Source organism: Urtica dioica, chromosome 6 (genome assembly GCF_054948205.1).
Source record: "Urtica dioica subsp. dioica isolate 48M chromosome 6, U.dioica_male_clone48M_v1_H2, whole genome shotgun sequence".
Taxonomy (NCBI): domain Eukaryota; kingdom Viridiplantae; phylum Streptophyta; class Magnoliopsida; order Rosales; family Urticaceae; genus Urtica; species Urtica dioica.
In genome coordinates, this window is record NC_142761.1 from 7,386,456 (window position 1) to 7,404,245 (window position 17,790).

Consider the following 17,790-nt stretch of genomic DNA (forward strand, 5'->3'; position numbering starts at 1 on the left):
TTTTGTTTAGAGCGAAATGAAATATGTCGTACACATTGTAGCAGCAATATGTCCGACAACTTGCTTTAAGACAGATAATGGATAATCAACAAAACAGTGCGTAAAAGTAAAGACACACAATATGGTTACCCAGTTCGGTGCAACGTCACCTACGTCTCGGGGCTCAGAGCCAGTGGAAAGGATTTCACTATAAAGTAGTCAGTAGTATAAACAATGGACTTACATGAACGACACCGGAATCAATGCCCTAGAAACTATTACTACAAGTGATTATCCTGTTGTCAATGGTGCCCACAGGAAGAGTTGTAATCTTTATATTCTACATTTGATGTAATAAAGTCTCATGAAGACTCTTGCTTGTAATTGCTTATTCATTAATAAAAAGTTGAAACGTTCATTCAATCTTCCTTGTCTGAAGCTTTATGATAAAACATTAGTCTTTAGTCCATAAACAACTTACGAAGAGACAAATGTAGATTTGCATGAACAAACTCTTCGTAGTTTGCTTAAAACGATATATTCGCAATCTAAGGGTCAAAGGACTATTGACCTCAGTATGATTGTTAGAAGAATCTATGATGTCTGGTTATGAGGCATTGAGAGTTGGAGACTCTATAGTTCTTCTAGGTATCTTCCGAAGGTACTGAATTGACCAGTGCACTTCTAGAGACAAGATAAGAACAAACCATTTAACCTCTTATGTCTCGAAGTCACTATGTATGAATTGCATCGTGCACTACAAAAAATACAGTTTTTCGGTGCGGATGACTTTTGGGTGCGACTTTTCGCACCTAAAAGTCGCACCAAAATTACTTTCGGGTGCGACTTTTCGCACCCAAATATCACTAAAGTCGCACAAAAAATTTCGCTGATTTTTTTAAATTTGGGTGAGAAAAATCGCACCCAAAAGTTTATCATACCTTTGGGTGCGACAAAGTCGCACCCAAAAGTCCAAAACATACCTTTGGGTGCGACAAAGTCGCACCCAAAAGTCCAAAACATTTGGTCCAAAAATTCAGCGGGATTTTGTTCCCTCTTATTTGTTTGTTTATTTTTAGGGATTCCCTCTTATTTTTTTTCACCAAAGAATCGGGAAAGGAAAAAAGAAAGAAGAAAAGAAAAGAAGAGAGAAAGGGAAAGAGAGAGACCGAGAGAATGAGAGAGAGAGAGAGAGAGCCGAGAAGAGTATCGGCCGATGGAGACCGAGAGACCGAGAGAGAGGAAGAGAGCGAGGGAGTGAGCCGGCGGAGGAAGAGCGAGGCCGACAGCCACCGAGACCGGGCCACTGGACGCGCGCGCAGGCTGAGAAGAAGCGAGCGCCGCCGCGAGCCGCTGAGCGCGCCGCCCACGAGGAGACGCCGGAGAGCGAGAGAAGTAACGTCCGGGAGTTGATTGGAGTTTATTTATGAAAATTTGTTTCTCGGTGGAGTATCCCGGTGGAACTTTCTGGAAGATCGACGAAAACCGCGTTTCTCTACATCGATCTCACGGCACTCCGGTCTCTGGACTCTCTTACGCATTTGGTACTCTCTCTCTCTCTCTCTCTATCTATCTATCTATCTCTATCTTTATTTATGTCGCCTTTCTGATTTCATTTCAACTGATTTTGTGATTTGATTTGAAGACCATGTTTTCGACGATACTTGCTCAAATTCTATGGTGTATGAGGTTCTCATCAAGGATATTATCAAAGCTGCTCTTCAAGGTTTCAATGGTTAGTGTTCGCTCTATATTTTATTTGTTAAAATGGATTCGATACTGATTTACAGCAATGATTATATACTTTCAATGTTCTCAGCTTAGAGAGTTCATTAAACAGCTTTTTTTTTCAAGTTTATTTACATTTAGTAGATCAGATAGTAAGAATCTTTTTTTGTGTATAAAATTAAAGCTTTTTGTAGTATCTAGGAAAATTGAATTTTCGTTTGCATATTTTAGCAATAAAGCTTAAATTGGTTTGATTGAATTGTAATTGATATGGCACGTTTCAACAATGTCACTGAATTATGAGACGACGAAGCCTCTGTTTTTTTTTATTTTTTTGTAGGAACTGCGTTTGCCTACGGACAGACGAGCAGTGGAAAGACTTTCACCATGAACGGTTCAGACAGAGACCCAGGAATAATCCACCGGGCAGTTGAAGAAATATTTGCGAAAATCCATTGAGTTTCTTTCTTCTCTCTTTTGTAGCGTGGTGTTTTTGTTGCTGGGATAAGAAAAGAAGTTGTCAACAATGCCGAACAAGTGTTAAAGCTGCTTGAATCAGGAGAAGGTGTGTAGAGTGAAATTGTTGCTGAACCAAGCTGTTTTACATGTGATCTGGTACGATAATGATTTAATTATGTTTCTTCTTGTATCCACTTCTTGCAGCTAATAGGCACTTTGGCGAAACAAACATGAATATCCGAAGTAGCAGATCCCACACAATATTTAGAATGGTTTGTCCTCAATAGATTTCCTATTTATATGGGTAATGAAATTTGTTTATCCTTGTTAAGAAATTGATTTTTGGTAACATCCACGTGAAGGTAATAGAAAGCAAGGGGAAGGACGCCGACTCTTCTGATGATGAGTTAAGTTCCGATGCAATTCGTGTGTCAGTCTTGGTAGGGTTGAATATTTTGCATTGTCCAATTTTGTTCATTACCAATTTTTTTTTTAAGTTCAGTTTGCATAATTGATGCTGTTCTTCTATAAGTTATTTCCACTGCGTCAAATGTAGAATTTGGTCGATTTGGCTAGGTCTGAGAGAATCGCTAAAACTGGTGCCGGTGGAGTACGTTTGAAGGAGGGAAAACACATTAACAAGAGCTTAATGGTTCTTGGCAATGTGATTAACAAACTTAGTGACGGTCAAAAGACTAGGTATTTTCTTAGCCTTACAAGTAGTCATTTTCCTTAAAACAAGTTACTATGTTTAAACAAATATAACAATCACTACTAATACAGGGGACATATACCTTACCGAGACAGTAAACTTACACGCATACTACAACCTGCCCTTCACGAGCTTTTGATAAGTTCTTTTATGGATTCCGAGTCATTGTGTTGCTCCTTCGTTTCTTTCTCACATGGTTTGTGTTTATTTTCCTCAGGTCATTGAGCTTCCGATCAAGCATCCCGAATTGTTTGAGAGCCTTGGAATAGCTCAACCAAAGGTAATAACAACCAAAGGAATTTAATTGGCTACCTCATTCATGATCAATTTTGTCGTTAGCTTTAACTATTATATTTCTGTGTGATAGGGAGTTTTGATGTATGGTCCACCTGGGACTGGGAAAACACTTCTGGCTAGAGCTGTGGCTCATCACACTGATTGTACTTTCATTAGGGTGTCCGGTTCTGAGTTGGTCCAAAAGTACATCGGAGAAGGTTCTAGAATGGTCAGAGAGCTTTTCGTCATGGCGAGGTTGGTTTGGTCTTTACCTTTGTTCATCATGTTCAGTATCTTCTTTCCCTCTTCTACACCGTGTCAATTGTACTCTATTTTGACCACTCTGTTTGCCTCATTTGGTCAAGCTGGTTTCCATAGTGTGATAAGATTGCTGTATTTTCATTTAACAGAGAAATATTGAGTTGAAATTCATCAGCCAAGGTTCTCACATACACTCATACTGTTCTGTTTCAGAGAGCACGCTCCATCTATCATCTTCATGGATGAAATCGATAGTATTGGATCTGCGAGAATGGAATCAGGCAGTGGCAACGGAGACAGCGAGGTTCAGAGGACTATGCTGGAGCTTCTTAACCAGTTGGATGGATTTGAAGCATCAAACAAGATCAAGGTATATTCTATGTAGCTGTAGAGAAGATATGAACTTGCATTATCTGGTTTTATTTATTCATTTAAAATTATCCTCAGATCAAGACGAGGAAGGCGGTTGCGGAGGCGTTGGGGGAGCTGGGTGCGAGCCAGGGGTTGGGGCATTTCAGGGCCGAGTGTGTGCGGTCGCTGGAGTGTTGTCGTTTCGACAAAGTCAAACCCGTCCGCGACTCCGTCTCCAACGCCCTCTGCTGCTGGACCGCCCTCCCCCAAACCCCTTCCGAATCCGCTTCTTCCCACAGACATGCTTCTCCGGCGACGTCACCACCAAGACCCATGTTCCTTTCTCCCTCGCCAACATTGTTTTGTTTTTGTTTTTTTTCAAGTTCATCCATTCAATGTTTAGTGGTCACAATGTGCATTGAAATATTGGTAATATGTTTTCCTTTTACTTGAAATGGTTATTGAACTTGACGTGTTGAAACATTCAGGACCACTTTCCAAATCCTAAATCTTTACTTGAAATGCTTTGTATTTTTATAAATATATTAAGAATCGAAGTCACTTTTAAATCAGGTGACAACTAAAGCACTGCAAATAATTAGGTTTTTTTAAGATTTAAAGTCACTTTATGATAGAGCGACATCTTAAGCACTATTTCTTTTAACCCACAAATGACTATCGGGTGCGACAAAGTCGCACCCAATGCTCTTTTACCGCATTTTTCATGGATTTTGGTGACTTTTTAGGTGCGACTTTAGGTGCGGAAAGTCGCACCTAAATGTCGCACCCGAAAGTCAAGACTTTTGGGTGCGACTTTTCGCACCCAAGATTTTTAGGTGCGGACTTTCGGGTGCGGAAAAGTCGCACCCAAAGTCGCACCTAAAGATATCTTTGGGTGCGAAAATTGATTTTTGGGTGCGAAAAAAGTCGCACCCAAAGGTCTTTTTTGTACTAGTGGTGCTTACCTTAATCCTGAAATGAGACATGTCATTTCACACCTTAGTATTCTCATTTGAGAAAGTCAGAGTTCGAACTCACTATGTGATTCCGAACAGGGCCTATTGGTGAAGTACTAAGTTATGAGAATGTCATGAGTAACTTTGTGAAGTTCTCATAGATATGGAATTCATGTACAAGATTGCTGAAATGCAATGTATATCACCTCATGCTTTGTTCCTTGGAGTGTGAATAAATGAACTGGCCAGTGTCCAAATTGAGTCTTGACTCTTTTGGATGAAACAATGTGACTTGTTAGCTCCTCGTCAATACATTGTTTCTAACTTATTCACAAGCGACAAAGGAGTTGAGGAAATAACAGCTAGAAGGGTAAAATGGTAATTTTGTAAATCCCGACTAGCTGATGATATTCATGAAGGGTAAACACAGATAATATTCAGTGGATCCGCTCATCATAATTAGGTTGAATTCTTGAGTAGAAAATAAATTCATTTGAACCGAGAGATTTTCAGTGTCAACTCTTTAGTGGAGTCAGTTGGCATTAAGCTAAACTTGGAAAAGGTTTGTGAACTTTTGAGTCCAAGTGTTTAGCTCAAGCTTTGTTCATTTGGGTCCATGAGGTCAATGTCACGAATCACATCGATTAGGAATAGTTAAACTGGAAGCTAAGTCAAAACAATAACGAAAATTGTCGAGAAGGTAATTTTGTCTTTTTGGACATGTCATGAAATGAATGTCAATAAATTTTTTGACAATGTGATATGATGACATATTATATCACACGGCCATAACATGTTTATTGGGCCTTGTGAATTAATTTCATTTCATAGAATTTTACTAGAAAATTCTTAATGGGCTTTTCTTATGTTGTCATGAACAATTAAAAGAAAACCTAGAAAGCCTTTCTAGAAGGCTTTTGGCCGTCCAACCCAAGTGAATGGGAGACCAAATTTCGTGCAGCCCTTAGTGTGAAAGAGAGTTTATTTTGTGCATTAATGTATGAAGATACTTGCCAAAAGAAAAAGAGGAAACAAATTTCCTCTAGGAGAGTATGACATGGGCGGCCAAGGCAAGCAAAATAGGAAACAAATTTGCTTCTAGATGGCAAGGCTTACACGCCCAAAATGAGAAAAGGAAATAAGGATTATTTCCTCATGAATATGTGATATTCTAAAGAAGAGGAAATTACCTTATTGAAGGTAAAGACTCTCCTATAAATAGGAGCCTTATTCTTCTCAATTCATTCATTCCACATAAGTTAGAGATTGAGAGTCTCTCTCTCTAGAACTTGTGGCCGCCCCTCTCCTCTCTCTCTCTAGTCAATTTCGTTTTATTGTTTTGGCACCTAGGTCCTCATTTGACCTAGAGTTTAGCTCTGCGACTTCAAGACTCGTTCTTAAGTCGTAGTGTTTAAAAGTGTCCACTCACTGATTCCTTTATTTCGAGTGATTTAGTGATAGAAACTTTCGTGGTTGCTCGAGGTGCCGAGGAAAGAAATTGAGACGTGATGCGAGGGGAGACGAGCGTTGCAAACTTTTCAAAAGCTTCTCAAAGTTCAAGCTTCAAGAAAGGTTAGTAAACTTCTTAGCTCATAATAGTTTTTATTTATATGTACTTGCTCTTTGTCTATGTTAGTAAAAACCTGTTTTTACTTGTAAAAGAAATTTTTTTAAATTCCTCCGCTTACCGAAGCGTTAATTATTTTCTTAAACCCTAGATCGATTCCAACATATTCGGCATCTTTCCTTCACAACTTGCAGTATAAAAAATAAGCCAACACATAACGTAACAACACGTGCAATTGGCAAAGTTGAGTTTGTGGTCGTGGTATTGTAGATCACGTATAATTATAAGCGTTGATCAACCACTTGGTGAGTGAGTTGAGTGTAAGTGAGGGGACTCAGATTCAAGGAGAGCCCTAGTCAGAATTCACTAGGTATTTTAAAGTAAGGGTATCTAAAAGGTAATCATTTATATTGGACCGCGTTATACTTATTTTACCAGCTGTTAGTGAAGTTTTTTTTTTCCACCGGGAGTATCATCCGTCCAGACGTAAACACGATTTGTCAGACTAGGTTACCAATTTGTTATCTCGTTATTTACAATTTTAATTATCACATTGATCAAGTAAATTAATATTATCACTGAACTTATTATTTAAGATACATCACGTGAAACAGTTTTTCAAATTATCAAGCTTCAAGAAAGGTTAGTAAACTTCTTAGCTCATAATAGTTTTTATTTATATGTACTTGCTCTTTGTCTATGTTAGTAAAAAACTGTTTTTACTTGTAAAAGAAAATTTTTAAAATTCCGCCGCTTACCGAAGCGTTAATTATTTTCTTAAACCCTAGATCGATTCCAACAAATGGTATCAGAGCTATGGTCAAGGATATGCATGTACATGTATTTAAAAATATGAGCTTGAAAATCGTTTTCGAAAGTTTACTAATTTTGTGACAAGTTAGAATTGTTATCTTAGTTTTTTTTTTTAATTTATTACTCATGCCTTTAAATTAAAAATCATGTTGATTTTCTATGAGTTTGGGATGTTGTTAAAACACATTAGAATCAGTTCTAAAAGTTTTTAATTTTTTATATTGAAAAACGTGTTTTAAACGTTTGAGAAATTTCGAGTAAAATTTTGTGACTAGTTTTCTTGTTTTACTAGTTTTCTTGTTTTACTAGTTTTTTATTTTTACTTGTTGTTATTTCTTTTATGCCTTGTTATTACCTTGCTAATAAAACACAAATAAAAGCTTTAACAACCTTCATAATGTGAAATCCCACAATACGGTCTAGTTAGATATTTATAAATTTTGCGTTTAGATACATATTTTCAAATTCAATTTATGTGTTTATGTGTATTTCCGTTCAAATGTACACGTACATTATTTAAGGGATATATATACAATTGTTGAATATATAAAGAATTATACTTACAGTTAGGGACCTCTTTAGAATAAATATTATATATATATATATATATATATATGTTCATATAAAAGGAAGTATACGTTTCAGATGATAAAATATACTTCAATTAGATTACATATATATTTATATATATATAAGTATACGAAAAGTTTATGTGATATATGTATACGTTTCACAGCCCTGTCTTCGCACTTATTTTGTTATTTATGTGCTTATATATATATATATATACATATATATGCCGGATGTTGTAATATATATATTAATAATGAGTAATGAGATTACTTTGATATAAAGTATTCAATGTATATGTGGAAGTTATTTGTAAAAAAAAAAAAAAAAGGTACTAGAATCAGATCCTTTACCCATTAAAGCTTTGTAACCGTTTGGAAAGTATTTCAATGGTAACCGAAATGTGATGTTTGAGATTACATATTTTCCTAATTATTAGTCTCGAATAGTATGCGCAATCAAATCAATCCCGAATACTAACAGATACAACCAAATCAGTCCCGGATGTCAACTATCAGAGACTAAAAATTGGTCACCTACGATTTGCGCCATTTTTCATTTTGGAGGGAATACATCTATGATCGAAAATTAGTCTCTCCTAAAATTATGACCGGAGAAATATATATTTGTGACTAAATATTAGTCTCGGATAGAATACGCATGAAAATCTGTCTCTGATAGTATCAGAGACAACATTATCAGTCTTTGATGTCCAGTATCAAAGACTAATAAATCAGTCTCGGATACTCTAGTCTCTGATACCATGTTTTCTTGTAGTGGTACTCCATGTAGAAATTGACCGATAACATGATTAAGATGCATGACATGTCTTTCTCAGTCACTTTATACGCATAACTCGTTAAACTTCTTCGTTTTTGGGGTGTGAGGAAAATCGATGGGTTCAAATTGAATTTCATCACCACATTTCACCCCAAAATAGATGGATAATCCAAACAGATTATTAAAATCATAGAGGATATGCTTATCAAGTGTCATGGACTTGGTGGAATTTTGAGCAAGAAACTGCCACTTTTTAATTTTCTCGTACAACGATAGCTGCTGTGAAGCCATAATCGACTTTGCTCTGTTTGAAGCTCTTTATGGTATAAAAAAAACAATTAACTATATCAATCCCCTCACATGTTTGAATTAGGAGGAAATAGTCTCGATAGATGGATCTTATCAGAGGCACGGTATAAATAATTATCAAGGCGTGTATATTAGATCGGATGAGAACTTCCCAAAGGTGAAGAAATAGAAAAATAGGCTGCAATGAGATAGTGATCACAGCTATTCCCAGTCAGAAATTCCTTGTCTTCAAAAGTAGTATCTCTCAAAGCCGTGAAGCTGTGGAATATATATATATATATATATATATATATATATATATATATATATATATATGGAAATTTCAGCCCATATATGTTGCTTACCCTTTGAGATCATGAAAAGAATCTGGAAGGTATCCTAATGTCTAGTTCTTAATCCCGTAGTTCATAATGTGTTTCACATCTCAATGCTTAGAATGCGTCTCAATGCTTACAATGCATCTTCCCGATCAAACACAAATTAATCTAATAGCCAATAAAGGTACATGAAGACCTCACCTATGAAGAAAAATAGCTCAAACAGTTTGCCGTAAAGAAAAACTTATGAAGAACAAAGTGATTTAAGTTAATCATATATACTTTGCCAAAATTATAAGATCGAAGATATCGCTTGAGCGTGGGGACGATATGAGATCACAATATCCCGATATTTCCTAGAAGTCATTAATTTTAACTATATGTGTATATATATGTGTGTATATATATATATATATATATATTTGTCTGAATCACTACGTTAATTTTCGGGACGAAAATTCTTACAAGTAGGGGAGATTGTGAAATCCCACAATACGGTCTAGTTAGATATTTATAAATTTTGCGTTTAGATACATATTTTCAAATTCAATTTATGTGTTTATGTGTATTTCCGTTCAAATGTACACGTACATTATTTAAGGGATATATATACAACTGTTGAATATATAAAGAATTATACTTACAGTTAGGGACCTCTTTAGAAGAAATATTATATATATATATATATATATATATATATATATATATATGTTCATATAAAAGGAAGTATACGTTTCAGATGATAAAATATACTTCAATTAGATTACATATATATTTATATATATATATATATATATATATATATATATAAGTATACGAAAAGTTTATGTGATATATATGTATACGTTTCACAGCCCTGTCTTCGCACTTATTTTGTTATTTATGTGCTTATATATATATATACATATATATGCCGGATGTTGTAATATATATATTAATAATGAGTAGTGAGATTACTTTGATATAAAGTATTCAATGTATATGTGGAAGTTATTTGTAAAAAAAAAAAAAGGTACTAGAATCAGATCCTTTACCCATTAAAGCTTTGTAACCGTTTGGAAAGTATTTCAATGGTAACCGAAATGTGATGTTTGAGATTACATGTTTTCCTAATATATCATTAGGGCTGATTTTAGGAGATTCGTAATAATAAAGGTTTTTTTATTTGATTTGTTCTCTCCTTCTCTCTAATATCCGTCACTCTATCACTCATTTCAATCTCATGTCCACTGATCATCTTTTCCTTTCATTCATCTCCTTCATCTCGATAAGAAATACCCTAGCCCCAAAAGATATTAATATCTCTTAAGTGCTAATTTTTTTAGGAGGAGTAAAGAGTTGCAAGATAATCAAGGTATTTTCATGGTTCCTCAAGATACTTTGATAATATGTTTATAGTTGTCATGCTTTTTTTTTTTTTTTTTATCAATCAAGAGTAAAAATATTTTACTGTTCTACACATGTTATGGGTCTGTGACGTTATCAAATTCTTTTTCCGACACGAAATTTTTTGTGTTACAATTGTTTTCAAATTCATCTGTCCATGATTTTATTTTTTTGAAAAAGATACAAAGTTATGTATGCGATTAAAGATTTTTTTTTCCTACCTTTTTTGTAAAATCTTCTACAACAAAACCGATAGAGCTTTACAATTAAACTTTAGCCTATTTTTACTATGATGTTCCAATTTTGAGTGTACAAAAGAATATAATTATTTGATTTTTTTATTAATATCTTATGTATATGAATTTTAAGAAATTGTGAAACTTTGTTTTTGACCGTGTCACTTTAGGAAAAACTATTCAAAATCTTATTTTACATTTTCTGGAATTTTTCCAGAATTTATTTCAACAGGTTTATTTTCTCGATATTTCATATCTAAGGGCATTTTAGTATTTTCACTTAACGCTGGATTCTGATTTTTTCCAGTAGCCTAGTATTGTCCAGAATATATATTTTAACTATGAACTAAAATCTCAATTATTAATTCTTCCGGTTAGGTTTCGAATCAACTCGAGCGTTTAAATCGTTCCCGATCAAAGATCGTAATTTCCACTTCAGGTGAGAACAATCTCACTACAGCACATATTAGTTTTAAATAAAATTATGATGAGTTTTGTGATTCATGACGTGGTTAGTTAGATAGTATTATATGGTTTTGTTTATAGTTATAAGCTAAGTGATACATGATACGATATGCTTAAGTACGATGATATGATATATGAGTTGTTATATATATTATGCGATGATTACATGTCTACGTTTATGCATTTTACCTTATGATATGATAAATGATGATGATGGAGTATTAATGACATATTTTTAAATTTATATAACATTATGTATGTTGATGTTTGCGCATGTCTTTATGCTAAGTAAATTTATGTATGATGTATGAGATGCTAGTTAACGTTTTCTAGTTGAGCTATGTTATGTTTCATATGCGTTGGTAAGCTATGTCATGTTTTTTTTTAATTTATAATCATGTCACGTCTGATGTTATGTATGATGGTTATGTATATTACATGTCATATTTGCATGTCACATAAATAATAAAGTGAAAAGATAAGTAAGAGAGTCGTACCGCCTCGAGTTATGGAGGTCTCAAGGAGAATTTCTCGAGCCGACTTACGGGCCCAAATGGGGAAATTTCTCATATGTTATAAGTTTATAAGACGGAGCAAAGTATGGGACCTTGCAACCCCATATCTTTGTCTCCAAAGTGTACACTGAAATTGGTACGACTACTCTAGGGGAGCCCCGAATAAAATATGATAAGAGTTATGTTAAGAAAGACCATTTCACCTTTAGAATGAAAATACTAATAACCGATTCATGCATTGCATTACTCATCTTGTTTTGTGAGTTTTATATTGTTCTCGCTGAGCGATAGCTCATTTCCACGAAAATTTTACGTATGTGCTGTAGGTAAACAATTTACTGCTAAGTGATGAGTATGGACCAGCGGCATCGATAGCAAGAGGGTCGGGTTATGGTTGCAACTACGTAAGAGAGACTTTCGCTAAGCATAATTAGATAAATTAGATTTAATATAATTTCTAAAATAAATTTTTTAATATAGATTAAGTTGTATATTATAGTTTTGTTTCATTTTATCCTTAGCTTGAATAACAAATTTATTATAATTTATTTTCTACTAAGTTGGTATTAAAAATACCAGTTTTCAAGTAAAGGTCAAATGTTTTCAAGTCAAAGATTTGCCATGATCAAAGCTTAAAGTTTAGTTTTTATTTTTATTTGTTACACTTCTGACCAAATTATTTTGACAAGGACTAGTATGATTTTATTGTTTTATGGTATTTGAGAATGTATGTATAAAAAAAAAAAATCCGCAAATTTCCAGATTACGGTTTCGTAAAGGTATTATATGATAGAAAATAAAATCCTCATTTTTTTTAATACATAATTTTGATAAGTAAAATAAATAAGTAAAGTAAGATGATCCGAAAAATCGGGTCGTCACACATAAAACGCTCCGTTACACTCGATTCTCTTTCGCACCTAAAAAGGACCAAGCTTTAATTATTTCTTTTTCTTCGAGCTAGAGTAAACCCGCATTAAAAATAGCATAACTCTCTGCTAAAAATCGAAATTTAATGATTCTTGAATCAAATTAAAGCTCTGTGTGTCCTCTGTCCAATGCCACCGGTTTCAGATCAAAAGGACATCGGAGCCGCCGGTTATGACGATTTTACTCCGAGGTGCGCGGTTATTCCGAAACTCCAGTTTTTTATAATTCCGGATTTTCAGCCCCACTACCATGAGTTATAGAACTCTAATGAGAAAATTTTCTTGAGCCAAATTGTTTTTTATAAGATTATAAACATGATGTGTAAGATTAAAAATTTTTGATTTTTGAAAGATTAATTCAAATTGAGTTTTTACAAAACTAGTTTGAATTTTGAAAAACCGTTTTCACTTTCAAACTTGAAAAATATTTTGTCATCCAAATCAAATAAATTTTCAAAATGTTTTCAAAACTATATCTATATCACATATGTTCAAAATCTATATGCTCTTGAAAATTTGAGTGGGAGGTCTCCTTGTAGACAAGCCGAAAAATAAAAAGATGTGTAATCTCAAACTTTCAAGTGTTCGAGTGAGTTGAAGTTCACACTTCCCTCATGCACTTTCCCAAAATAGAAAATAGGAAAAGATCGAGTATGTACCTTGTGCCTTTATGCACTAATACTGCTTTGAACATGATGATCTAGGATTCTCTTCTAGTTGTCCGCTCTATCGCTCTATAACTAGGAAAACCGTTTCCGAACTTATAAGAGTAGATGAACCAACTCCAAAAACTAAGTGGGAGGGTTATACTTGTTGTTTGTAACCCACGATCTCCAACACTAATGAAAAGTACAAGTGTCGCCAGACTAAGAGTCACCCTTGTGGCCCTCTCTTAAATGAGAGTACTCAAGGGCGCTTTGCACTGATCATTGCTCAATGAGCTAAATCCGAGAGTGAGACAATGAGACAAGACCTCCCATCGGCGGATTGTTTTTCAAAGTCAATCTTTTAGACTAAGTGGTTGGTTACACACTTAGACTCAATCCCTAGTAATCCTCCCTCGAGGCCCTGCGAAAGGATGTGAGTGATCAAACCAATTTACAAGGTGGCTAGTCAAAATTTGGTGTATTGACATCTTGGCTAAGCATTAATGATGTGTCATTTACTTATAAATGGAGATTTTTTGCGGCCTTCCCTCGAAGGAGTAAATTATCGTTTGGTTTATAACACCTTTGGATTTTATAAAGTCTTAAACAAACTTAAATCCTAAACCAAAGACTAATCATAAACTTGTTTAAACTTTTATAGGCAATATGTCTCCCAACTCTCTCTCTTTCATTCTTTCCTCGAACAGACTCGAAAACGAAAACTACATAGACTCGAAACGTAACCTCGACATCATCCTTGCCATTAACAAGCACAAATGGGTACTCACCACCCCGTGTCCTCCTCTGACGAATGATGATTCGACTCAAGAGGACAATGACGCCTTAGCGGCCTGGCTTCGATCCGATGAGATTGTGAGGTGCTATATCTTGGCATCTATGAACAATATGCTGAAAGAGCAACATCATAACATCGAGACTGCCGCCGAAATGCTCTACAATCTCCTTGAGATGTTTGGAGGGCAATGGCGTCAAACAAGGCAACAAGCAGTCCGACAGTTTATGAACTGTCACATGAAGGCTAGGACTCCTGTTGGAGACTTTATGATACTGATCATTAGTTTTCTAAATAAAATGGAAATCCTAGGATCTGAGATTGATGAGAAGAGTGTCATAGATATGATCTTAGAAACTCTCCCCGCATCTCTTGATTCTTCCAAGATGAACTACTCCATAAACAAGCTAGAGTACACTGTTACCAAGCTAATGAAGGAACTTCACACTACTGTAGGTCTCACTAAGAGAAAGAGGAATCAAGGAGAGGCACATGCTACTGAGCACAAAGCCTCCGCCTCTAGAACTGAGAAGGGACCTTACAAGGCCGATAAAAGGAACTGTCCCGCCTATCTCAAAGCAAAGGAACATAGTATTGTACTAGTTACCGAAGCATGCTTAGTAGCTGATAATGTATCAACGTGGATTCTTGACTCCGCTGCTACTAACCATATTTGTTGTTCCTTGAATGGTTTCAAGAAAACCAAAAGCTTAGAGGAAGGCGAGTTCTGTTTCAAATGGGGTGATGGGAGCCTGGTGTCTGCGAAGGCTGTGGGATCCGTGACGCTGTCTTTTGAAGACCGTACTTTAAACTTGAATAATGTTTATTTCGTTCCTTCCTTTGGAAAGAACTTAATATCTGTTGCTCGTCTTCGTGAGCAAGATTATTGTTTAAAGTTCATTAAGAATGGAATTCGTATTTCGTTTCCTGATAATTCTTTTGTCACTGATGCATGTATGAAGAATGCTCTTTTCTACATCTATCCCACTCAACCTTCTCTTTTAGACACCGAAATAGATAATGATCTAATTAGGGAGCCAAAGAGGATCAAACTTTCTGAATCCTCCGATCTAACAAAATCAACACACCTATGGTACTTAAGACTTGGTCATATCAGTCTAGATAGAATTAAGAGACTTGTGAGGGATGGTCCACTCCAAGCCTCTGCAATAGGTTCACTACCTACTTGTGAATCCTGCATAGAAGGAAAAATGACTAAGCGACCTTTCTCCGATAAGGGTCGAAGAGCTACTGAGTTGCTGGAACTGATACATTTTGATGTATGTGGTCCGCTCAGCCAACATGCACGTGGAGGATACGAATACTTCGTTACCTTCACCGATGATTACTCGCGATATGGTTTTGTCTATTTGCTCAAACACAAATCCGAGACCTTTAACGTATTTAAGGTCTTTAGGGCTTTAGTGGAAAAACAAACTGGCAAAATGATCAAAACACTTCGATCTGATCGAGGTGGTGAGTATATGTCTGGAGAGTTCGATGACTTTCTTAAAGAAGAAGGAATCGCTTCTCAGCTTACCGCACCTGGCACACCTCAACAAAACGGAGTGTCAGAGAGAAGGAACCGAACTCTTATGGAGATGGTTAGATCAATGATGAGTTACTCATCACTCCCTTCTTCCTTTTGGGGATATGCCCTCGAAACAGCCGCTTATATTTTGAACCAAGTTCCGTCCAAGACGGTTCCTGGTACTCCCTATGAACGATGGACTGGCCGTAAAGTAAGTTTGGGCCACATCCGAATTTGGGGTTGCCCTGCACACGTGTTAAGGCAAAAAAACTAGCAAATTGGCTAGTAGGTCAGAATTGTGCTTGTTTGTGGGATATCCAAAGGAAACCAAGGGTTTCATCTTCTATAGTCCCGAGGACGATAAGACTTTCGTTAGCACGAATGCTCGTTTCCTTGAGGAGGACTTTATGAAGGATGCAAAACCTAGAAGCAAAATTGTGCTTGAAGAAAAGTTGGGTGAGGAAACTTCTACCTCATCTGTAAGAACTGTTCTTACCCCAACTGAAACACAACCTAACTCATCAGAATCTCGTCAAGTAGTACTTCGACGTAGTAGGAGGGCTACTCAAAAGCCTGACAGGTACATGTCTTATGGAGACTCTCTTGTAGCCGTCTCTGACATGGATGATCCTGTTTCCTATAGCCAAGCGATGGCTTGTTCTGAATCAAACCTTTGGCTTGACGCCATGAAAGTTGAAATGCACTCAATGTATGTCAACAAAGTCTAGAAACTTGTAGACCTTCCTGAAGGGATTAAACCCGTAGGGTGTAAGTGGATATACAAGAAGAAAAGGGGTCCTGATGGGAACTTCGAGACGTTCAAAGCACGACTTGTGGCGAAGGGTTATACCCAACAAGACGGGATTGACTATGAAGAAACCTTCTCGCCATTCGCGATGCTTAAATCCATCTGCATACTCATATCCATAGCTGCAGCTCTCGACTATAAGATCTGGCAAATGGATGTCAAGACAGCCTTCCTGAATGGCAATCTTGACGAGCGCATTTACATGGCTCAACCAGACGGTTTCGTGGAAGAAGGTCAAGAGACCAAGGTTTGTGAGTTACTTAAGTCCATTTATGGACTAAAGCAAGCATCTAGGTCATGGAATATTAGATTCGATGAAACTGTAAAGAGCTTCGGCTTTGAACAGTCAATAGATGAGCCTTGTGTTTACAAGTTAATACACGAAGGCAAAGTTGTGTTTTCGGTGCTATATGTCGATGATATACTACTCATTGGTAATGACGTGGGTAATTTATCTGAGGTTAAGGTCTGACTGGCAAAGCAATTCGATATGAAGGATATAGGAGAAGCCGCGTACATTCTGGGGGTCCAAATCTTTCGAGAAAGGAAAAACTGGACCTTGTCGCTCTCTCAAGCATCTTATATTGATAAGGTGATGGATCGCTTCTCGATGCAAGACTCCAAGAAGGGTCAAACACCCTTTAGGCATGGAGTTTCACTCTCTAAGGACCAGTCTCCCAAGACTGCAAAAGAGATTGAAGACATGAGGAAAATTCCTTACGCCTCTGCCGTAGGAAGCCTTATGTATGCTATGCTTTGTACTAGACCTGACATCTGTTTCGCCGTTGGCGTAGTTAGCCGTTTCCAATCCAACCCTGGACCCGAGCACTGGATTGCTGTTAAGCATGCTCTTAAGTATCTTCGAAGAACTAGGAACTTGATGCTTACATACTCAAGTACTGACCTGACTATGACGGGATATACCGACTCCGATTTTCAAGCGGATAAGGATTCCAGGAAATCCAGTTCAGGATCTGTGTTCATCCTTAATGGTGGAGCTGTTGTGTGGAGAAGTATTAAGCAATCTTGCATTTGTGACTCCACAATGGAAGCAGAATATGTGGCTGCTTGTGAAGCATCCAAAGAGGCTGTATGGCTTAGAAAATTCCTTAAGTATTTGGAAGTTGTTCCAAACGTCGACGAGCCCATGACTCTTTATTGTGATAATAGTGAGGCTGTCGCTAACTCGAAGGAACCTCGAAGCCATAAGCGCTCTAAGCATATTGAGAGAAAATACCATTTGATTCGAGAGATCGTGCAGCGCGGAGACGTGGAAGTGAAGAAGATCTCAACGGTGGACAACCTAGCAGATCCATTCACAAAGGCCCTAGCGAACAAGGTCTTCGACCAACATCGAGAGGGATTAGGCATGAAAGACTACACACATCTTCTTTGAGTCAAG

General features: G+C 36.5%; 1 protein-coding gene and 1 long non-coding RNA gene across 2 annotated transcripts; both read left to right on the top strand.

The window, feature by feature from the left end:
* Positions 1 to 1,986: 1,986 nt before the first annotated feature.
* On the top strand, positions 1,987 to 2,993 carry LOC149393215 (uncharacterized). The gene is made up of 5 exons (XR_016299926.1): positions 1,987 to 2,272; positions 2,371 to 2,438; positions 2,529 to 2,606; positions 2,723 to 2,865; positions 2,950 to 2,993. It is a non-coding gene; the product is annotated as an uncharacterized LOC149393215 (long non-coding RNA).
* A 78-nt stretch (positions 2,994 to 3,071) lies between these two features.
* On the top strand, positions 3,072 to 4,188 carry LOC149393216 (26S proteasome regulatory subunit 8 homolog B-like). Its single transcript, XM_089617946.1, has 5 exons — positions 3,072 to 3,158; positions 3,246 to 3,409; positions 3,629 to 3,785; positions 3,863 to 4,125; positions 4,170 to 4,188. The coding sequence occupies exons 1-5, from the start codon at positions 3,072 to 3,074 to the stop codon at positions 4,186 to 4,188; spliced, it is 690 nt and encodes a 229-aa protein (XP_089474072.1).
* Positions 4,189 to 17,790: the final 13,602 nt, after the last annotated feature.